Consider the following 25,298-nt stretch of genomic DNA (forward strand, 5'->3'; position numbering starts at 1 on the left):
TTGCTGACTCAAGTTCAAATAAGACCTTCAAAATGAAATTGGTACTGTAAAGTAAAATTAGTATTTAAAAGCTAGGTTCAACTAGGGTAAATTGAAGTTTCATATACTGTGGATAAATTAAACCTCTCCAAATACAATTTTATCATTAACCGTATGGTCAAAAATCCTTCACTATATAAAGGACAAATTCTAAATACTGAGCTCTAACATCCACAGACAATTTTAGTGCAACACAAATATTTAATCTTAGTGGAATGGAATCTGTGCTCTAAAACATATTTTTTTATTCAACAAATAATTACTGAGAATACAAGTTATGCCAATCTGAAAGCTATGAATAGTAGTAAATTAAATATATCTTTGATTAATGGGGGTCGTGTTGGAATAAAAATCTCCAAATCTTCTACATGCTTGAGATTATAAGCCCTGTTTCTCTGACTTCCCTTCTAATCCTCCTTGCCCTGAAAGCTTTCAAACTCACTTGTCAAAATCACCAATGTGCCTGCTGTATTACTTTATAATCTAAAGTTCTCAAAATGTACATAGCATCTCAGATCTTCAATTAAATTGCAGCAAGGAACAGCTTGTAGTACATCTGACTTGCCCTGTGATATCTGATACAAGAGGATTGATTGATAGAGATCAGGGGTCAGAGAACCATGACCCACAGTCAAGTCTACCCAACAACCTGTTTTTGCACAGCTCATGAACTCCAAACATTTTTAAATGTTTGGGAAAAAATCAATCAGAATAATAAAATTTTGTAACATGAAAATTACATGAAATCCAAATTTCCATGTCCCTAAATAGTGTTAAAACACAGCCACATTCACCTATTCTGTATTGTTTATGGATATTTTTGTGCCAAAATGGCAGAGTTGAATAGTAGCCAAAGAGACCTTATGGCCAGCAAAGCCTAAAATATGTACTATCTATTCCTTTAAGAAAATGTTTGCCAACTCTTGATATACAAAATTTATCATAAATATGTGTAAATGGAAGTGAGTATGCATATACTGAACATCACACCAAAGATACATTTTAAATTGGTCAAAATTAAGTTTAAACAAGCTGCTAAGTTCATGTTGTTATAATAAGTACTTAGTAAGCCCCTGATGCATGTTCACTAAAAAATAAATTTAAGCTATTGCCCAGGCTGTTACTATTAAATTTGAATATCTAATCTTCTTAAGGACTTCAATGTATCTGGGTTTTTGTTCACTTCTTAGATATTTATTTAAAAAATAAAGAAGGATGGAAGTGCAGAAATCTGAGTTCTTCACAGTTACCCAACTGTTTTATGTATTTAGAACTATTCAATTTCTCTCACCAGAGGCCTTGGAATGGGTTTTTGAGGTTTTTTGGATCCTAATTTCTTCATTGCATTATAGTATTTCTTCTGTTCTTCTGTCATAAAAATGTCTTGGCCACCTAAGTATAAGGAAAAGATGAATGCTAATGACCTTTAACAGGATTGTTTTGGAATCAAGTTCTGAATTTTTAGAAACAATATTAAAGTTATATTACATTTCAATTAACAATGCTAAAATTACAATGAGAAGTGAAAGAATCTGGACTCTAGGGAAGATGCTGACAAGAAACAAGGTTTAAGTTGAGGAACTTGCAAAACAGGAAAAATTTCAGAGTCTAAAAATTAAGAGATTAAAAAGATAACAACAAATAAGCCCCCAAACCAAGGCTGGCCTAAGATTATTTGCTAATCTCTGTAAACTAGAATCTTGGATTTTAATAACTGTAGGGAACTCATCATAAAAAAAAAGTCAGAGGGATTATGCAAAGGGACAGAAAGCACAGAGGCCACAGTAAGAGTCTGAGATTATCCAAGGGCTGCGAATAAAAGGATGAAGGAAAAAAAAAGTAAAACACAGACTCTATCTGTTGGTATTGGAAGACAACCAGGAAATTGTCTTGATCTGGACTATGAGCAAAAACCCTATTTTCCCTGATAATTTGCAACATCAGGTCTACTTTGATGAGGGTTTGCAGTTTGGATTTATTCCACCAGTATGAACCAAAAAATATGTAGACCGAGAAGTTTACCTAAAAGTTAACCAGGTTGTTTGGGATGCTGAGCAAAAATAAGTTCTTTACTAATCATCTTTGTCATGATAACATTAATAATATTATTCTGAGACTATAGTGTCTGTATATGTGTTGTAGAATAAAGGAAATAAGTAATTGTGGAAATGTTTACTGACATCATCTCCTGGGCCCTTAAGAATCATGTATTTCAGTGTGGAAAAGAGGAGACACAGATGTGTAAGAGAAGAGCTTAAATGAAAACTTTGTAGTCCCAAATTTGAATGATAAGTATGCATATTTCTACACATTGTTTTTGTATTCTTGGATTTGAAGTAGCTTTGTGTATTGAAAAGGCCTAGAAATTATGACAATGAGCATCCCAGACTGTGATCTCGATGCATCACTTCCCACAAAGAAAACAGTGCTTTTTAGAGGAATGGCTGATTTCAGATATAGAGCAAGTAGCATACATCCTAAACCTGGATCATGTGAGCATTTCAAAGAACATGACATCTGTCAAATGGGAAGAACTTATATATCTGAATCTGGTTTAAAAACAAACAAAACAAACAGAAACACAAAAAGAGCTTTAATGGAAATAAATAAATGAAATAAAGAATTAACAAATAAACATTGTTTGAAAATTTAAGGCTTGGAACAATTTGAACATATACCAGGTATTTGATGACTCTAAAGAATTCACATTAAATATTTTAGGTGTGATAATGGAATTGTGGCTGTGTTTAAAAATAGATATGGTCTGAAATATTTACTAATGAAATGATCTGGCGTCTGTGACTGACAGAGTACAGTATAGGCATTGATGTACTTTTTTTTTATTAAATCATAGCTGTGTACATTAATGTGATCATGGGGCACCATACACTAGTTTCATAGACTGTTTGACACATTTTCATCACACTGGTTAACATAGCCTTCCTGGCATTTTCTTAGTTATTGTGATAAGACATTTACATTCCACATTTAATAAGTTTCACATATACCCTTGTAAGATGCACCACAGATGTAATCCCACCAATCCCCTTCCCTCTTCTCCCCTTACCCCTCCCTCCCCTCCCTCCCCTCCCTTTCCCCCTTCCCCCTATTCTTAGGTTGTAACTGGGTTATAGCTTTCATGTGAAAGCCATAAATTAGTTTCATAGTACGGCTGAGTACATTGGATACTTTTTCTTCCATTCTTGGGATACTTTACTAAGAAGAATATGCTCCAGCTCCATCCATATAAACATGAAAGAGGTAAAGTCTCCATCTTTCTTTAAGGCTGCATAATATTCCATGGTGTACATATACCACAATTTATTAATCTTAAGTTAAAAAAAAGTTGTGTTGCATAAGGGGCATATTAGTTTTATTCTAGCATATTCTCAGGCATATTTGAAATTCTTTTTTTTTTATTAAATCATAACTGTATACATTGATATGATCATGGGGCATCATATACTTGCTTCATAGTAAAATAAAAACAAAATAAAAGGATACTGTGGACTGATCAAAAAAATAATTTCTAATGTAAGTTTCAGTCTAAAAATCACAAGGCAGGAGGAGGGGCAAGATGGCCAACTGAAGCCAGCTTTCCACAGAAGCTCCCATCCAGAAGGAAGGATAATGACCAGAAAGTACTCAATAAAGCTGAAGACTGGGAGCCGATCTGAGAGAGAAGAGTGATAACAGCACGTCACCTCTGCTGAGGCAAGCTGCAACCCCAAGAAAGCAAATTTCAGGTACAAAACTCATCCCAAAGGAAAAGTATCCATCCCCTCCCCCAAGAGAGTTTTTTGTTTGTTTGTTTGTTTTTGCTTGCTGTAGGTTTTCTACAGGTGAGGGGTGAACTCTCTCACCACATGGGAGAGAGTTGCAGGAAGTAGGGAGTACTTCTCCAGAGGGACCCTGCTGTGACACTGAGCACTCTCTTGCCAGGCATGAAAGTTGAACTAACATTTTCCCTGCCATTTTGAATTTGCAGTCCACCATCCCCTCTCGCCTGATGGTCCAGAAGAGAAGGCTAACCCCTGAAGAGACCAGAATGTCTGTGGTTCATTGCAGTCTGGGCACTGCAAGGGCCATGGTAGAAAAGCTTTGCTGTAACAGTGAGCCCAGCAGTAGTGCAGACAAAGTGGGGGAAGCTGTTGGGCTTGGCTCTGCAAAAGTGCAAATCAGCTGTGGGAGAAGGCTTTCTAGGCACACACTCCACCCCACACCCTGCACCCCACCCAGAGCCACCCACCATGCACCCCACCCTGCAGGAGCCACCGTGCCTCCACTCTGCTCTGCCAGAACTGTGTGCTGTACACTGCCCTGCTGCTGGAGCTGCTGCTACAGCCTCCTCCCTGGCTGTGGGAGCCACCTGGGAGCTGCTCAGGGACACCTCCCACAAAGATTCAGCAACAATAGAGTGATCCCGCCAGGGTCTAATCTTAGAGAGACACTTCCCCAACTCTGAGGACTGCCAGAGGAAGCCAGACCTCGCCTTATAGGGATACCAGTTCTGAAGAGCAGCTGGGGCAAAGGTGTGGTGGCTGAGGGGGAAAATCATTTGCTGACTTGCTATCTTCAGGTTCAGACTGAGCTCAGGTGGAACACTCCCCAGTTGCCATTAAGTACCCAAGGCAGGCAGGCCTCCTATGCCCATCCAGCAGGTAGCAGAGGTTGGTGGCCAGGCCAAGGGGGGCACTGCTTTTCTTTGATTCTGGCAGATGCAAAGCCCTGGCACATCTGCTTATTGGAGGGAGCAGGACCACAGCCCCATGGGGTTACCTGTGACTGGGCATGAAAGAGGTACAAGGTGGGGAAAGAGATACCCAGCTCTCTGGTCCATCTCTGCTACTGGGCAGGTCTTTCTGACTCCACAGAGCACCAGAGTGATCCACATTTGAGCAGCCAGTAGACCTCTGCTATCTAGTTGCTGGAGACCTTTCGACCTCTCTCACTTGAGAGTTGGTACGGACTGGGTCAATTGGTTTGGAGCTCCTAACCTGGGCCAATCATCCAAGGACCCTCTCATGTAATACCCTGGTTGTGTGGCAATGGGAAGGGTTGATTTTCCTCTCCCAGTTGTTGCCCATGGTGGGTGGGGTGTCTTAGTTGCTTGTATTTCTCCACAGCTGATAATTCAACCCAGAGTCATTCATCCACTAGGATCATAAAAAGACTAGCTGAATACAAGACAGAGCCATCTAACCTCACCACACCAAGCAGGTCCCCAGAGCCTCAGACTGTAATACTGTACAGGTCCTCTGAAAAGCTGTAGGGGGAAAAGCTAGTCACCAGTCCCAGATTCTTGGCAAAGGCCTGGTTAACCACAACTTCAGGAGCCCCCAGTCCAATTTCACCTTACCTGCCCATCTAGCCAAATGGTGAAAAATAATCATCAGGCAGAATCAGTGGAAAAACTCTGGCAACACGAATAATCAGAGTAGATCAACTCTCCCCCTCCATGAAATGACAAAACAGACACACCAGATGATCCCATTCATAAACAAATAGCTGAGTTCAAAATTTGGATGGCAAATAAGATCAACAGAATGGAGGTAAAGATGGAATTAGAATTTCAAGGAGTAATTCAAAACTTGTCTCAAGAATTCAATGAATTCAAAGACAAAATCACCAAAGATTTTGACACATTGAGGCAAGAACTTGCAGCCCTCAAAAATCTGAAAAATATAGTAGAATCCCTCAATAACAGAATGGAGCAGGCAGAAGAAAGGATCTCTGACACTGAAGACAAAGCTTTTGAATGCTCCCAAATGCTCAAAGAGGAAGAGAAGTGGAGAGCAAAAATGGACCATTCCCTGAAAGAATTGTGGGACGACTCCAAAAGAGCAAACATTCACATTATATGAATCCCTAAAGGAGAAGAGGTTGTTTCAAAAGGCCCAAATGCTCTACTCCAAGAGATAATAGAGGAGAACTCCCCAAATATGGCAAGAGATTCTGAAATCCAGATAGCAGACAATTTCAGAACCCCAGCACGACTCAATCCAAATAAAGCATCTTCTAGAAACATTATAATTAACTTTGCCAAAGTTCATATGAAGGAGAAAATTCTGTAAGCAGTCACACATAAGAAAACCATAACCTACAAGGGGAAGAATATTAGAATGACTGAAGCTCTCTCTGATGAAATTTTTAATGCTATAAGAGGATGGTCATTGACCTTTAACCTCCTAAAACAAAATAACTTTCCACCTAGGATCCTATATCCAGCTAAACTGAGTTTCATTTATGATGGAGAAATTAAATACTTTAATGACATTCACATGTTGAAGAAATTTGCCATAACTGAAAGAGGTCTCAGGATATTCTTAGACCCATCCTCCAAAATGACAAGCACAATGCTCTATCACCAAAGTAAACAACACACTCAGAAACTTTTGAATCAAACTCCAACTTCCACAGTGGCAAAAGGATTAAAAATGTCCACTGGACTTTTGAAAAACTTGATACCCAAAATACTCAGGCTTCTCAATACCTTCAATTAATGTGAATGGCTTAAAATGTGCTCTAATGAGGCATACATTGGCTGACTGGATACAAAAACTCAGGCCAGATATCTGCTGCATACAAGAATCTCATTTTACTTTAAAAGATAAATATAGACTCAGGGTGAAGGGATGTTCATCTATAATTCAGGCAAATGAAAATCAGAAAAAAGCAGGTGTTGCAATCTTATTTGCACATATAATAGGCTTTAAACCAACAAAAGTAAGGAAAGGTAAGGAGGTCACTTCACATTTGTTAAAGTAAACACTCAACATGATGAGATTTCAATTATTAACATTTATGCACCCAACCAGAATGCTCCTCAATTTATAAGAAAGACTCTAACAGACATGAGCAACTTGATTTCCTCCAGCTCCATAATAGTTGGAGATTTTAACACCCCTTTGACAGTGTTGGATAGATCCTACAATAAGAAACTAAGCAAAGAAATTATAGACTTAAACCAAACCATTCAACAATTGAATTTAACAGACATCTGCAGAACATTTCATCCTAACAAAAATGAATACACATTCTTCTCATCAGCCCATGGAACATCCTCCAAAATTGATCACATCTGAGGTCACAAGTCTAACCTCAGCAAATTTAAAAGAATAGAAATTTTCCTTGTATTTTCTTGGACCATGATGGACTAAAAGTTGAACTCAGTAACAACAGGAATCTGCATACTCATACAAAATCATGGAAACTAAATAACCTCATGCTGAATGATAACTGGGTCATAGATGAGATTAAGGAAGAAATTACCAAATTTTTGGAACAAAACAATAATGAAGACACAAATTATCAGAACCTTTGGGATACCACAAAAATAGTCCTAAGAGGGAAATTTATATTATTGCAAGCCTTTGTCAAAAGAACGGAAAGAGAAGACATCAACAATTTGATGAGACATCTCAAGCAACTGGAAAAGGAAGAATATTCCAACCCCAAAGCCAGCAGAAGAAAAGAAATAACTAAAATTAGAGCAGAATTAAATGAAATTGAAAACAAAAGGATTATACAACAGAGCAATAAATCAAAAAGTTGGTTTTTTGAAAAGGTCAATAAAATAGATAAACCTTTGGCCAACCTAACCAGAAATAAAGAGTAAAATCCCTAATTTCATCAATCAGAAGTGATGAAGGCCAAATAACAACAGACTCATCAGAAATTTAAAAAATCCTTAATGAATATTACAAAAAACTTTATTCTCAGAAGTATGAAAATCTGAAGGAAACAGATCAATACTTGGAAATACACTACCTTCCTAGACGTAGCCAGAAAGAAGTGGAAATGTTGAACAAGTCTTAAATAGCATCAACTATAAGAAATCTCCCCAAAAAGAAAAGCCTGGGACCAGATGGCTGCACATCAGAATTCTGCCAAACTTGTAAAGAGGAACTAGTACCTATATTACTTAACCTTTTCCAAAACATAGAAAACAAGGAATACTTCCCAACACATTCTATGACGTAAATATCACCCTGATCCCCAAATCAGGAAAAGACCCAACAAGAAAAGAAAATTACAGATGAATATCTCTAATATTGATGCAAAAATATTCAATAAGATCCTAGCAAACAGAATCCAGCAACACATCAAACAAATTATATACCATGACCAGGTGGGTTTCATCCCAGGGTCCCAAAGCTGATTCAATATACATAAATCTATAAATATAATACATCACATAAACAAAATAAAAAACAAAGACCATATGATTCTCTTAATTGATGCAGAAAAAGCTTTTGATAATATCCAGCATCCTTTCATGATCGGAACACTTAAGAAAATATAGAAGGGACTTTTCTTAAACTGACAGAGCCCATCTATAGCAAGCCCACAGCCAATATCATATTGAATGGAGTAAAACTGAAAACATTTGCACCCAGATCAGGAAGCAGACAAGGTTTCCCATTGTCTCCACTGCTTTTTAACATTGTAATGGAAGTCCTAGCCATCACAATTAGGCAAGAAAAGGTGATCAAGGGTATCCAAATAGGATCAGAGGAGATCAAACTCTAACTCTTCACAGATGATATGATTGTATATCTGGAAAACCCCAGAGACTCAACTACAACTACTCAACTCAAGAAATACAGCAGCATCTCAGGTTATAAAATCAATACTCACAAATCAGTAGCCTTTATATATACCAACAATAGTCAAGGTGAAAAACAATCAAGGACACCATTCCCTTTAAAATAGTGCCAAAGAAGATGAAATATCTGGGACTGTACCTAACAAAGGTCGTGAAAGATTTCTATAAAGAGAACTATGAAACTCTGAGAAAAGAAATAGCTGAAGATGTTAACAAATGGAAAAATATAACATGCTCATGGCTGGGAAGAATCAACATTGTTAAATGTCTATACTACCCAAAGCAACATACAAATTTAATGCACTCTCTATTAAAGTACCTCAGTCATACTTTAAATATTTGAAAAAATTAGCTTCATTTTATATGGAACCAGAAAAAAACCTCAAATAGCCAAGACATTACTCAGAAATAAAAACAAATCAGGAGGAATCATGCTATCAGACTTCAGATTACACTATAAATCTATAGTGATCAAAACAGCATAGTACTGGCACAAAAATAGGTAGATATATGGAACAGAATTGAAAACCAAGAGATGAACCCAGACACTTATCATCATTTGATCTTTGATAAGCCCATCAAAAATATAAATTGGGTGAAAGATCCCCTATTTAACAAATGGTGCTGGGTGAATTGGCTGGCAACTTGTAGAAGACTGAAACTGGACCTACAACTTTCTCCTCTAACAAAATTGAGTCCCACTGGTTAAAGGACTTAAACTTAAGACATGAAACTACAAAAATTCTTGGAGAGAGTACAGGGGAAACACTTGAAAAAATTGGCCTGCTTTAGGAGGACCCCCTGGGCAATTGAAGCAACGTCAAAAATACATTACTGGGATCTGATCAAACTAAAAAGCTTCTGCACTGCCAAAAACACAGTAAGAAAAGCAAGCAGACAGTCTTCAGAATGGGAGAGGAATTTTTTCAGGTTATATTTTCAACAAAGGTTTAATAATCAGAATCCACAGAGAACTCAAACTTATTAATAAGAAAAGAACAAGCAATCCCATTTCATTGTGGGTAAGAGACATGAACAGAAGCTTCTCTGAAGAAGACAAGAGCACAGTCTACAGACATATGAAAAAATGCTCATCATCTTTAATCATCAGAGAAATACAAACCAAAACCACTTTGAAATGCAAACAAAACCACTTTGAGATATCATCTAACTCCAGTAAGAGTAGCCCATATCGCAAAATCCCAAAACTACAGATGTTGGCATGGATGTGGAGAAAAGGGAACACTTCTGCCTGCTGGGTGGGAATGCAAACTAGTACATTCCTTTTGGAAAGAAGTTTGGATAACACTCAGGGATGTAAATGTAGACCTGCCATTTGATCCTGCAATTCTTCTAGTAGGTGTATATCTAAAAGACCAAAAATCACTTGGCAACAAAGATATTTGCACCAGATTGTTCATTGCAGCTCAATTCCTAATTGCCAAGTCATGGAAGAAGCCCAAGTGCCCATTAATAAATTATGGCATATGTATACCATGGAATATTATGCAGCATTAAAAAATATGGAGACTTTACCTCTTTTATATTTACATGGATGGAGATAGAAAATATTCTTATTAGTAAAGTATCTCAGGAATGGAAAAAAAATCTAATGTACTTAGTACTACTATAAAACCAATTTATAATCACTCACATTTTCATATGAGAGATGAATCACAACTATAGGCCAGGATGAAGGATGGAAGGGGAGGAGGATGGGAAGGGAGTGGGTGGCTTGATAGAGGGAGGGTTAATGGTGGGACCACACCTATGGAGCATATTGCAAGGGTACGAGTCAAATCTACCAAGTATAGAACATAAATATCTTAACACTGTGATTAAGTAAATGAGGTGAAAGCTATGTTAATTAGTAGGATGTAATCACTCCAATTTGTACAAATACTCAACACATTGAATCCCAGAAAGGCATAAATGTATTCATGATCTATGTATATATGACTTAATAAAAAAATAAAACCATAAGGGATGACATCCAAAATACAAGTATTGATTCCAATCAATATGCATATTACAAAGGGGACTTTCCAGTCAATACTCCTGAGTAGGAAAAGCCATGTAGTTATGAAACAATGGCAAATGACTTTCCCAGCAGATGCTAGGAAGGCTAGTTGGTATCAAGGCACATTTTGGATGAATTACAAGAGTCCCAAAGGAAAATTTTGGAGCCATAAAACCAGCAGGAAAACAAAAGGTGAATATTTAGTTACCTGATTTTGGGATTAAGAAATGCCTCAGTTCATAAGTACAAAAAGCCAAAAAGAACTAGATTAGGAGTTCTTTTTATTTGAACTCTTCTATATGTGTTGTAGAATAAATAAGTAATTATAGAAAAATAAGAAAATAAGTAATTGTGGAAATGTCCATAAATCAAAAATGTAATTACAAAAAAATTAAGTAGCAAACCACAAATTGCACTTACCACATAAAAAAACATAAGTAAAAGGTGACAATCTCAGTCTTTTTTTTTTTTTAATTGAGACAGTCTCACTTTGTCACCCAGTGTAGGAGAGTGCTGTGATGTCATAGTTCACAGTAACCTCAAACTCTTGGGCTTAAGCACTTCTCTTGTCTCAGCCTCCCAAGTAGCTGGGACTACAGGCGCCTGCCACAACGCCTGCTATTTTTGTTGTTGTTGTAGTTTGTTTGTTTAGAAGGCCTGGGCTGGGTTTGAACCCACCAGCCCTGGTGCATGTGGCCAGCGTCCTAACCATAGAGCTACAGGAGCCCCTGACAATCTCAGTCTTAAAAATAGACAAAAGATATAAAGATCATTCCTGAGGGGAAAATACTTACAACCAATGACCTGTAAAAAAGTGCATAGCCCCACTAGTGATAAAATAAATAAATATAAAACAATGAAATAACACTTCTCCCCATCAGTCTAGAAAAGATAATTAAAGTTACAATAACCAGGCATCCTCATTTCCTATAGAAATAAGGTATCTGACGCAGGATTTCTGCAAGGTAATTTGACCATATGTTTTAATGCCCTAAATATTCTAATTCTGGAAACACCTCCTGAACAAATAGTGAGAGATACACATAGTTTTAAGAACGTTCACTGTGGGTACGGGAGCGGAGAGAGGACGGTTGGATGGAAGGGAGCTACGCCTGAGCAGCGGTTGCCTGAGCCATAAAACAGCAGCCCTCTTTTGCTAGCAATACGGCTCACTACCGAATATTCTGAAGCCACACCCCCTGTCTCCCTGGGCAACCAGAGACTCTGAGTATAGGATTTGCCTGAGGCTACTCCAACTTGGAAACCAGGGAAACTCCCAGGGCGGGGCTGACACAGAGGTCCGCTTTACTAAACCTAAGACGCACCTGGCCCTCAGGGGATCGTCAGCCTATAGACAATACAAGAGCAAAGACAAGCTGATTTGGAACTCAATTCAGCTTCTCTTCTGCAGGGGAACCACAGAGTTGTTCTTTTCTGTTCTGTTAGTAACATTAATCAGGGGCACTGGACCTGAGTGAAACCCCCCCAACCTTCATCAAACACCTGAGATTGTCAGGCCTCACCTCCTCCTGATAGAGAGAGGCAGAGCACAGTGGCCTGGCAGACTTCCTTGTGATTCAGGCATGTGCAAACTCCTGGAGTACCGATTCACTACAGGCAACTGGGTCAGCCAACTGCAGGGCTATCAGTGACTGGGTGTGACAATGGTGCAAGGTGGGGAAGGAAGCATCAACCTTCCCAGACTGATCTATTGGCTGGGTGGCTCCTCCTGACTCCACGCAGCACTGGAGCAAGCCACACCAGAGTAGTCACCAGACCCCTGTGATCCAGTTCCCAGAGATCTCTTAAACTCTCTCACCCGAGACAGGTGCAGACTGAGACAATTGATTTGGACTTTTTGAACTGAACCAATCGCCTGACGACAAATCAGGTGGTGCCCTGGGTGCACGGTGGTAGGAAGGTTTGATTTTTCTTTTCCAATTGTTTGCCAGTGGGGGGTGGGGTGACTTAATTGCTGATATTTCTCCACAGCTGAGACTTCAATCCAGAGTATCTGTTTCACTAGGGTGGAACAGAAACCAGCTGAAAACAAGACAGAACCACTTAGCCCCACCACACCAGAAAGGGCCCCAGTTTCTCAGGCCACAACACTGTACAGGCCCTCGACAAAGCCCCAGAGGAAAAAATCAAGGGAGTAAAACAACCATGGGGAGGAATCAGTGGAAAAACTCTGATAACATGAATAACCAGAATAGATCAACCCCCCAAGGAAAGATATGGCAGATGTAATTGAAGATCCCATTCATAAACAACTGGCTGAGATGTCAGAAATCGAATTCAGAATTTGGATTGCAGACAAGATTAACAAAGTGGAATTAGGAATTCGAGGAGAAATTCAAAAGTTGTCTCAAGAATTTAACGAATTTAAAGACAAAACCACCAAAGACTTAGACACACTGAAGCAAGAATTTACAGCCCTCAAAGATATGAAAAATACAGTAGAATCCCTCAGCAACAGAATGGAGCATGCAGAAGAAAGGATTTCTGACATCGAAGATAAAGCCTTTGAACACTCCCAAACTCTAAAAGAGGAAGAGAAATGAAGAGCAAAAATGGATCATTCTCTCCGAGAGCTCTGGGATAATTCAAAGAAGGCGAATATCCGAATCATAGGAGTTCCAGAAACAGATGAAGTGGCCTCACTGGGCACAGAGGCCTGCATGAAATTATGAAAGAGAATTTTCCAGACATGCCTAGAGATTCTGAAATTCAGATAGCAGACAGCTTCAGAACCCCAGCACGACTCAACCCCAATAAGACATCCTCCAGGCATATCATAAATTAACTTCACTAAAGTTAATATGAAAGAGAAAATCCTCAAAGCTGCCAGCAGAAAGAAAACCATTACCTTCAAAGGGAAGAATATTAGAATGACTGCAGATCTCTCTGCTGAAGCTTTGCAAGCCAGAAGAGCTTGGTCACCGAATTTAATCTCCTAAAGCAAAATAACTTTCAACCCCAGATCTTGTATCCAGCTAAACTGAGTTTCATTTATGATGGAGAAAATAAATACTTAAATGACATTCATATGTTGAAGAAATTTGCCATAACCAAACCAGCTCTTCAGGATAGTCTCAGACCTATCCTCCATAATGACAAACCCAATCCTATACCACAAAAGTAAACTCACTCAGAAACTTCGGATCAAACTCCAATTTCCACACTGGTGAAAGGATTTAAAATGCCCACTGGACATTTGAAAAACTCGATACCCAAAACTTCACCAGACTTATCAATAATCTCCATTAATGTGAACGGCTTAAACTGTCCTCTACAGAGGCATAGGTTAGCTGACTGGATACAAAAACTCAGGCCAGATATTTGTTGCATATAAGAGTCACATCTTAACTTAAAAGACAAATACAGACTCAGGGTGAAAGGATGGTCATCCATATTTCAGGCAAATGGTAATCAGAAAAAAGCAGGTGCTGCAATTTTATTTGCAGACACAATAGGCTTTAAACCAACAAAAGTAAGGAAGGACAAGAATGGTCACTTCATATTTGTTAAGGGTAATGCTCAATATGATGAGATCTCAATTATTAATATCTATGCACCCAACCAGAATGCACCTCAATTTATAAGAGAAACTATAACAGACATGAGCAACTTGATTTCCTCCAGCTCCGTAATAGTCGGAGATTTCAACACTCATTTGGCAGTGTTGGATCGATCCTCCAACAAGAAGCTGAGCAAAGAAATCTTAGATTTAAACCTAACCATCCAACATTTGGATTTAGCAGACATCTACAGAACATTTCATCCCAACAAAACTGAATACACATACTTCTCATCAGCCCATGGAACTTACTCCAAAATCGATCACATCTTAGGTCACAAGTCTAAACTCAGTAAATTTAAAGGAATATAAATTATTCCAGCATCTTCTCGGACCACCATGGAATAAAACTTGAGCTGAATAACAACAGGAATCTGCATACTCATACAAAAACATGGAAGTTAAATAACCTTATGCTGAATGATAGCTGGGTCAGAGATGAGATCAAGAAGGAAATTGCCAAATTTTTGGAACAAAACAACAATGAAGACACGAACTATCAGAACCTCTGGGACACCGCAAAGGCAGTTCTAAGAGGGAAATTTATAGCACTGCAAGCATTCCTCAAGAGAACGGAAAGAGAGGAAGTTAACAACTTAATGGGACATCTCAAGCAACTGGAAAAGGAAGAACATTCCAACCCCAAACCCAGTAGAAGAAAAGAAATAACCAAAATTAGAGCAGAATTAAATGAAATTGAAAACAAAAGAATAATACAACAGATCAATAAATCAAAAAGCTGGTTTTTCGAAAAGGTGGATAAAATAGATAAACCTTTGGCCAACCTAATCAGGAAAAAAAAACAGTAAAATCTCTAATCTCATCAGTCAGAAACAACAAAGACAAAATAACAACAGACTCCTCAGAAATCCAAAAAAATCCTTAATGAATATTACAAGAAACTGTATTCTCAGAAATATGAAAATCTGAAGGAAATTGACCAATACTTGGAAGCACATCACCTTCCAAGACTTAGCCAGAATCAAGTGGAAATGTTGAACAGGCCCATATCAAGTTCTGAAATAGCATCAACCATAGAAAACCTCCCTAAAAAGAAAAGCCCAGGACCAGATGGTTTCACGTCAGAATTCTACCAAACTTTTAAAGAGGAATTAGTACCTATATTACTCAACCTGTTCCAAAAGACAGAAAAAGAAGGAAGGCTACCTAACACATTCTATGAAGCAAACATCACCCTGATCCCCAAACCAGGAAAAGACCCAACAAGAAAAGAAAATTATAGACCGATATCACCAATGAATATAGATGCAAAAAAATTCAACAAGATCCTAACAAACAGAATCCAGCAACACATCAAACAAATTATACATCATGACCAAGTCGGTTTTATCCCAGGGTCTCAAGGCTGGTTCAATATACGTAAATCTATAAATGTAATCCAGCACATAAACAAATTAAAAAACAAAGACCATATGATTCTCTCAATCGATGCAGAAAAGCTTTTGATAATATCCAGCATCCCTTCATGATCAGAACACTTAAGAAAATCGGTATAGAAGGGACATTTCTTAAACTGATAGAGACCATCTACAGCAAACCCACAGCCAATATCATATTGAATGGAGTTAAATTGGAATCATTTCCACTCAGATCAGGAACCAGACAAGGCTGCCCATTGTCTCCATTGCTTTTTAAGATTGTAATGGAAGTTTTAGCCACCGCAATTAGGGAAGAAAAGGTGATCAAGGGTATCCATATAGAGTCAGAAGAGATCAAACTTTCACTCTTTGCAGATGATATGATTGTATATCTGGAAAACACTGGGGACTCTACTACAAAACTCTTAGAAATGATCAAGGAATACAGCAGTATCTCAGGTTACAAAATGAACATTCATAAATTGGTAGCCTTTATATATACCAACAATAGTCAAGTTGAAAAAACAGTTAAGAACTCTATCCCATTCACAGTAGTGCCAAAGAAGATGAAATATTTGGGAATTTATCTAACAAAGGACATGAATGATCTCTATAAAGAGAACTATGAAACTTCAAGAAAAGAAATAGCTGAAAATATTAACAAATGGAAAAACATACCATGCTCATGGCTGGGAAGAATCAACATTGTTAAAATGTCCATACTACCCGAAACAATACATAATTTCAATGCAATCCCTATTAAAGCTCTACTGTCATACTTTAAAGATCTTGAAAAAACAATACTTCGTTTTATATGGAATCAGAAAATACCTCGAATAGCCAAGACATTACTCAGAAATAAAAACAAAGCAGGAGGAATTACGTTACCAGAACTCAGACTATACTACAAATCGATAGTGATCAAAACAGCATGGTATTGGCACAAAAACAGAGAAGTAGATGTCTGGAACAGAATAGAGAACCAAGAGATGAATCCAGCTACTTACCGTTATTTGATCTTTGACAAGCCAATTAAAAACATTCAGTGGGGAAAAGATTCCCTATTTAACAAATGGTGCTGGGTGAACTGGCTGGCAACCTTTGTAGTCCTCTTTGAAGACTGAAACTGGACCCACACCTTTCACCATTAACTAAGATAGACTCTCACTGGATCAAAGATTTAAACTTAAGACATGAAACTATAAAGATACTAGAGGATAGTGCAGGGAAAACCCTTGAAGAAATCGGTCTGGGTGAGTATTTTATAAGGAGGACCCCCCGGGCAATTGAAGCAGCTTCAAAACTACACTACTGGGACCTGATCAAACTAAAAAGCTTCTGCACAGCCAAGAATACAGTAAGTAAAGCAAGCAAACAGCCCTCAGAATGGGAGAAGATATTTGCAGGTTATGTCTCCAACAAAGGTTTAATAACTAGATTCCACAGAGAACTCAAATGCATTAGCAAGAATAGAACAAGGGATCCCATCGCAGGCTGGGGAAGGGATTTGAAGAGAAACTTCTCTGAAGAAGACAGGTGTGCAGCCTTCAGACATATGAAAAAATGCTCATCATCTTTAATCATCAGAGAAATGCAAATCAAAACTACTTTGAGATATCATCTAACTCCAGTGAGACTAGCCTATATCACAAAATCCCAAGACCAGAGATGTTGGCGTGGATGTGGAGAAAAGGGAACACTTTTGCACTGCTGGTGGGAATGCAAATTAATACATTCCTTTTGGAAAGAGATATGGAGAACACTTAGAGATCTAAAAATAGATCTGCCATTCAATGCTGTAATCCCTCTACTGGGCATATACCCAGAAGACCAAAAAATCACATCATAACAGAGATATTTGTACCAGAATGTTTATTGCAGCCCAATTCATAATTGCTAAGTCATGGAAGAAGCCCAAGTGCCCATCAATCAACAAATGTATTAATAAATTGTGGTATATGAACACCATGGAATATTATGCAGCCTTAAAGAAAGATGGAGACTTTACCTCTCTCATGTTTACATGGATGGAGTTGGACATACTCTTCTTAGTAAAGTATCTCAAGAATGGAAGAAAAAGTACCCAATGTACTCAGCCCTGCTATGAAACTAATTTAGGGTTTTCACATGAAAGCTATAACCCAGTTACAAACTAAGAATAGGGGGAAGGGGGAAAGGGAGGGGAGGGAGGAGGGAGGTGGGTAGAGGGAAGGGGATTGGTGGGATTATACCAGCAGTGCATCTTGCAAGGGTATATGTGAAACTTGGTAAATGGTCTGTGAAGCTAGTGAATGATGCCCTATGATTATGTCAACGTACACAGCTATGATTTAATTTAAAATAAAAGAAAAATAAATAAATAAATAAAATGGAAATTGTTAGTTAAAAAAAAAGAAAAAAAGAAAAGAACGTTCACTGTTTCAGAAGAGCAAGAAATTTAGAAACAATTTAAATATCCAAAAAGAAGAGAATAATCATGCTCGCTTCAGCAGCACATATACTAAAATTGGAATGATACAGAGAAGATTAGCATGACCCCTGCGCAAGGGTGACACACAAATTCGTGAAGTGTTCCATATTTAAAAAAAAAAAAAGAAAAGAATAATCATTATAAATTGTGGTCTATCTGTAACATGGGGTATAATTCAGCCCTAAAAATTCTTTTTTTTTTTTGAAGATATAGAGAAATTTAATCACTCAAAATTACTAGTGGGAACGTAACATGGTACAGTTACTTTGGAAAACCATTGGCAAGTTTCATATACAATTAAGCATGCAACTAGCACTGCACTCCTGGCTATTTATTTGTTATTTATTTATTTTTACAGTAGCCTTTTGTTTTTAATACCTATTATGCCATGAATTCATAGAGAAAAGTTTCCAGCAGCTCACAGAGACACCTTTCCATTGAACGTGGCAAAGCTTGCTCTGACTATTATGCCATGAATTAATGAGGAATAGGTTCCAGAACCTTATGCTTCTGCTCACCTGGTTCTCTTGGTTCTCCTGTGTGCTATGCTATATGCCAGTTGTGCCATGAATTCATAGAGAATAGGTTCCAGGATCTCAGGCTCCTTTCATTGGTTCTCACAAAGTGTGCTTCTCTGGGTGGAGCAGACTGGCACTTTGGTCAAACCCTGGTACCTTTCTCTTTGGCTCCCTTCTTTCTCTGATCATTTTCCTTTACACGTTTTAGGAAGCTATCTCAGTTCTTAAGAGTGAGCCCTAAAAATTCTTATAATAAGGATGATTTTATAACATAGGGTCATAATTACTGAGCTCATAAACTACAAAATTAAAAACATAAGGTGATCCCCTCCTTGTAAAAGGAGTTTGTACCTTGTTGAAACGTGCCTAGAGGTAATTGTACTAACACAATAAGAGGCACTGTCTAAAGAGGTTATCTTTTGATGGTTGCCTTAAGGTGCTTTTAATTTTGTTTTTATCTTCTTTAAATTTCCATATTTACTACAGAGCTCTTATGGATTTTAGAGTTATCAAAATAAGTATCTGTTTAGTGTAATGTATTATAACCCCCGCAGCCTAGCCTCTTCTTCAATCATCTTTCCAAGATCTGTTGAGGCTTGGGCATTGGGAGCTAGGATTCAAGTTTACTGAAAGAGGAGAATCCATTATTTTCATAATGGATATCAAAATACACTTGAAATGTTATTAAAATATAAGTATAGTTTCATAAATGCTAATACTAGTGGTGGCTATTCTATTAGAGTTTAATTATCAGGCTTAATCTCAACAATAGCAATGTCCATTAATTAAGAGAGTAAGACAGTGAAAATAATGACCTAATAAAACCTGGATGTTTTCAATGCCCTTTCAGCCTCATTTCTGAGGATCTTCTCAGGACAGAAGTGGTAGGCTGCTTTGTTCTCATGCAGATCATAAAGGCTACTTTGTACAACAATCTAGACCAGAGTTATGATTCATTAAAGTCCTTTGGAGAACAGAGATGAAATTATCAAATCAAGACCACATGCATACTTATCTTTTTCTGTTGTTGGTTGAAGTTGTCAATAATAACACCAATAAAGAGATTCAGAGTGAAGAATGAGCCAAAGATGATAAAAACCACGAAGTAAAGGTACATGAGTGAATTATTCTCAAATTTTGGCTGTTGTCCTTTCTGTTATGGATTTTTTTAATAAGAGAAAAAAAAAGTTACTGGAGAATAAAGAATTACCTAATTGCCTTATTTAGAAGATCGAAGTGTTTCTCAGCAGCCTGAGAAACATTGGCTGCATAGCCTCCTCCCAACAGCCATGGGTCTGAGTGAAGGGATAGGAGCATCTTTTAGTTTCTCTAGCTTGGTTTGAGTGGTACCATGTGGTGGGGATTTGGGGTGGTAGAGAATTGTTCTTTATCATCTTATCAGTGGAAAATCATTGAGGGATTGCATGAGAGGAGTGGCATGATCACATTTGTTTTGTGAAAAAGTCATCTATATAGGATGTCTGCATGGGTTTGTAATTGCAGGTAGCCAGACTGAAGGTGAGGCCACCAGAGAAGGGGCACATTCACCCCGAGAAGAGGTGACTAAACCACTACTCATTGTTTAACTACTACATCTTCCATACAGAGAGCACTGTTCTATTTAATTTGTTATTATATTCTCTCACTCTTGAATTCCTAATGCCTAGAATTCCTTCTGGTATATAGACTCTCAATATACATAGATTAAATCCATGAATAAATTATTAGTCTCCAAAATGTACACAAATTGACTATAACCACTGTTTCCTAGCTCAAGGTATGTTCAAAAGCAGCTGAGATCCCTTTTGGCTTTATGTGTTTTGGGGAAGATGGAGAGATTTCACTTTTCTTTCCCCAGTGATATCAGAGATACAGGTTTGAGCATTAATAGTTCTATTATATCTTGAACGTATTCATGATATTTGCTATTCAATACCCATCATATAGACTAGTGTAATGGAGGTAATTATCTGAAAGTATTATCTCTCTCTATTGCCATGAAGAGTATCTGACCTTAGTCCCAGCTGGCATGAGGAATCCTTTCTATACTAATGCCTGTCCTTTGAAATAATAGCCATAAAGATGCATTCTCATTCCTCAGTGCTGCTATAACACTACTTGTACCATCTCTACTGCTACTATCAGTTGAGCATCCCTAATCCAAAAATTTAAAAATTGGACAAAAGATAGGTATTAGTACGGAAAAGAATTAGTATCTACCACCAGACATTTAAAATAAGATCTCTCAGTGGGCTATGAGTCTTGCAAGTTAGGTTGTTGCTTTGATATATAAGAATGTTTATATTCCTTTGTGTCTCTCTTTGGTATATGAAGGACTTGAAGGGGAAGAGTTTATGGAAGAGAAGTTCATACAGAAAAGGAAAATACAAAATCCCCCCCATTTATCCCTAGGGCATTTGGGGGCAAAAAACCAGAAAGACAAAAAATCAGAGCTATAATCCAATCAATTACCCTCCTTCCACCCATCCTCCACACCTATGGTGCATTTTACAAGGGTACATTATCAAATCTACTAAGTGGAGAGTATAAATGTCTTAACACAATAATTAACAAAGTGCAGTGAAGGCTATGTTAACCAGTTTGTTGTATTTCAAATTGTATATAAAGCCAGCACATTGTACCCCATTAAAAAAATCAGAACTATAAGATATGTGTTCTGATTCTCCCTCTTTGGGTCTGGAGAGGGTAATTGGAGTCCAGTAAATTGAGGGGAACATGGAAGGCAAAGAGGGTGTTTCTTGCTTTGCTTCCGTGTTTTCTGGGAAGAAACTGCTGCTGGCAAGGCCTGGGATATATTGGGAAGGCAGGCTGACGTAAGGGGCTGGAGTTGACAGCCATAGACATGCCATGGTGGGCCTCATAGCAAGGGATAGGAGTAGACTCCTGGGCCAGGGTCCAAGCAGAGAATATGTCATAAGTCAGTACTTGAGGGAAAATAGAGTTGAGAAGGAGAATGGCTCACAGTTTCACCAGTCACAGCATCATTTGAGGCCATCAGGGTTCTCTGTGGCTACACAGAGAAGGGATATCATGTGAGAAGCTAACATACAATAGCTAGCACATACTAGGATGAGCATCAAAATAGGCACCCCTCCACACACCTTTACCTGCCTATCACTCACTACAGTAGCATATGAGATCTGACAATTAAGCTCACAATCTCATCCTAGAAAAAGTGCTTTGAAGGGTGAACTAGGTGCTGGTGTCAGTGCATAGCTTTGCAAGGAGAGTACTTCAAAGATGACCATAGTGATAGCCAATGAGGTATGTAGCACTTTTGAGGGGATGAGTTCACAAACTTCATTGTCTGACCTCATATGTAAGCCACCCACCTGATCTACCATACATCTACAAAGCTTTCCTTCTGTACCCCAACTCTATCTCAAGGCAGATGGATGCCTAAGTCAAACCAGGGTGAAGGTCATGTACTCAAAAAAACAAAAGAAATGAGTACATTAATATTTTTTAATATTTCATTTGTTTTAAGTTATAATTATAAAATTATATTATATATCATTACATAATGATATATTCATTGAATATGTAAATATTAAAATATAAATTATAATAGTTATAAACAGGTATCTACTATTATCTTTGCCTTTCCAGAAACTTGACTTCATTAACATACCTAGAGATGTTAACTCGTGATGACAGTGACTTCATAATGAGAACGAGAATAGCAATAAAGACTCATTCTCATTTCTAAGTGAGGGCTGGAACACTCAGACCACCTCTATTGCTACTACAGGTTGAGCATCCCTAATCCAAAAATTCAAAATCCAAAATGCTCCAAAATCTAAAACTTTTTGAGCATCCATATGATGCTCACTAAAGCATTTAGGATTTTGGATTTTATTGTTAGTGATGCTCAACTGGAAACTATTATGCAAATATTGCAAAATCTGAAAAAATCTAAAATCCAAAGCCTGGTCCCAAGCATTTTGGATAAGGGATACTCAGTCTGTACCAACTCATATGTACTGAACACATCATGTTTTAGGCATTGACTGTGTAGACTCCCAAACAGAACAAGACACATGTGCTATGATAGGAAAAAGTAAATATTTTCTTTTCCCCATTGATCCCATTCCTGACTCAACCATCTGATCACTCTACGGCTTTGGGCAACTCTCTTACGTTTCTATTCTTCAATTCTATCAGCTGAAAAATAAAACCTTGACTAGATTCCTGAATACTTTTTCAACTTTGGGAATTTATAATTATTTTTTCTTCAACTAGAATTCAATGGTTGGCAATCACTAGAAACCCTTCTAGTCTCCAGGGAGGCTGGAGCCATGGGAGGGTCTCTCTTGCTCATATTTAGTCCAGTCTTAAGGTTTTCTCACAGTCTAAAACAAGCACTCCTTGAAATTTGGTTTCTATCTTTCTAGCAATTTGGAGAAGAAGTAAGAGGAAAATGAAGGCATCCTATGCTTCTGTTACTTTGACCCTATCTTTTACAAGAATGGTTTGTCCACCATAGAGTAAGAGGACTGGACTTTAGAGAATACTGGGGTGTCAGATGTTCACTAGAGGATGCATAAGAACCCTTTTATTAGGCAGTGGTATTTCATAGTGTTTTGTCCTAAGGAAAACAAGGCGGAGAACCCTGGTCACTGACACTATGATGTAGGAAATTATGGACTTCCATGTAGCCATGATATTCCTAATTTGACCCTAACACCCTAAAACATGATGGAACACAGACTCACCTCTTTGGAATCGACAGCTGCATACATAATATCCATCCATCCTTTAAATGTTGCCTGCAACAAATGCAAATAAACATAAGCACAACTGTAGACTTGCCATACATAGACACCTGCTATGCAAAAGCAGGCAAGGCCCAGTGGGCTTATGTCTATAAGATGATGTTCCAAGCTTCCAAGACTGAGTATTCAAATAAAAGAATGGTACAAGGGAACTCTAGGATATGTGTCTTTTTTTGCTTCTAGGATACATATCTTAATATTTTTCTTCTCCACTTGCATGATATAAAAAAATTTAAAAATAAAATAAATTTCCACTGACAGAAGTTACTGGAGACCTGGCAACTGTGGTTTGAACAAGGAATTGCTCAAAATGTCATGACCATCTGAAGCTCCACTTCTCTCTGGCTGGAGCTCTCAAGAGCGAGCAAGATTCCATAAAGGACAAAGTGGTATATACAGGTCTTTATAGGAGTATTACTAGGTGGTGCAGCTCAGTAGGGGACAATTCTAGAAGGCACTGGCTCCAACATGAGGAATTAGGATTTGATTCCATTATCTCAGTGGAATCACTGCATTTTTACTGGCTGATAAATGATTTATTATTCTTTCAAGTTTTCTCTCCTCAAAGTGAAAAGCGTACTGACAGCATAACTTACCACCTGCAACAGAGCCAGGTAAGCATTCCCCACATTGTCAAAGTTGACTTCCAAATTGTACCAGGTGTAATTGTGGCTCTCACATTGATTTTTGTCAGCAATAATAGAAAAATTCACTGCATTTGTATTTGTTACATTAAGGCATCTTCCAAATTTTCCAGAAAAGAAGTTTACTCCCAGGATACAAAATATGAGCCAGAAAATGAGGCAGACAAGTAAAACATTCAGAATAGCAGGTATGGCACCAATGAGAGCATTGACCACCACCTTAAAGAAACAAAGTGGAAGAAAAATGTAACAGATGGGTAGGACTCAACACGCTCTTCATCTTCCCAGAATGGGCCTGATGTTTAGGGCTAGATTTCTTACAGCTCGATCTTTATTGTCCACACCCCAGACCCCCAACCCACGACAAACCCTGCTGTCAGCTCAATACCTAATGGATCCTTTCTGTTGCCATCAAGGACAACTTACGAAGTGCCCGGTGAAGATGGTGTTAGAGACTTATGCAGCACCTGCCCTAGGATTCTGATGGGGAAGCCAGAGCTCTTCACAGATGTCACAGAAGCTCTTTCCGGACAGAAAGTGTATTAGACTTTTCTCTATCTCTCAAATTCTAAGCATTGGGCTGGGTGAGAAGCAGCCCAGAAAAGCTTGGCAATTTAAGAAAATTCCAGCCTAAGTAGAGCAGCTGTCCTCTCTGCCTTTCCCTGTTAGCTGAACTTCCACCCATACCCCTGGAGAATATACCTTCATTCCTTCAAACTGGGATAGTGCTCGAAGAGGCCTCAGTGCTCGTAGAGTCCGGAAGGACCTCAGCCCCTTTAAGTCAATGAGACTGGGCACAGAGACCTGGTGGGAAGAGAGGTCACAGGTAGTACACCTGACTTGGTGTCTGGGAAAGCCAGTGAGGGGTTGAGGAGCCCTCTTTCTGAGAGGCAGAATGCACTGAGCTCATATTAACAAATCAGACCCTGCTAGAAGGGGGAGAACAGATGGAGGGTCTATTTTTCTCCTTGCCTGGCAAATCCACTGCCCATTAAGGTAAGAACAATGCATTATCATTGTCTGTTTCATGAAAGACAAAGAAAAGATGAGAAATTGTTGTCAATTAAAGGAAACCAAAGAGACATGACAATGATATGCAGAATGGGATGTTGAACTGGAACCTGGACTGGTGTGTGGGGAAAGGATGGATGGATGGAGAGAATTAGCCATAAAGAACCTTGTGACAATTGTCAAAATTTGAAAATGAATGTGGATTTCAGTATTGAATCAATGTTAAATTTTCT

At 38.2% G+C, this 25,298-nt stretch overlaps 1 protein-coding gene and 1 non-coding gene across 2 annotated transcripts in view; one reads left to right on the forward strand and one right to left on the reverse strand.

Annotated features, from left to right (window-relative positions):
- The window catches only part of SCN11A (sodium voltage-gated channel alpha subunit 11), a 94,254-nt gene that overhangs the window by 8,065 nt on the left and 60,891 nt on the right, over positions 1-25,298 (reverse strand). Inside the window, exons 20-24 of the mRNA XM_053599839.1 lie at positions 24,757-24,858; positions 24,007-24,273; positions 23,351-23,404; positions 19,626-19,767; positions 1,331-1,431 (exon numbers count right to left, since the gene is read on the reverse strand). Coding sequence (XP_053455814.1) covers positions 1,331-1,431; positions 19,626-19,767; positions 23,351-23,404; positions 24,007-24,273; positions 24,757-24,858 — 666 coding nt within the window. The remainder of the gene's footprint in view (positions 1-1,330; positions 1,432-19,625; positions 19,768-23,350; positions 23,405-24,006; positions 24,274-24,756; positions 24,859-25,298) is intronic.
- Positions 18,103-18,209, forward strand: LOC128592873 (U6 spliceosomal RNA). The gene has a single exon (XR_008382085.1). It is a non-coding gene; the product is annotated as a U6 spliceosomal RNA (small nuclear RNA).

This window comes from Nycticebus coucang, chromosome 8 (assembly GCF_027406575.1).
Source record: "Nycticebus coucang isolate mNycCou1 chromosome 8, mNycCou1.pri, whole genome shotgun sequence".
In the NCBI taxonomy this organism is placed as follows: Eukaryota; Metazoa; Chordata; class Mammalia; order Primates; family Lorisidae; genus Nycticebus; species Nycticebus coucang.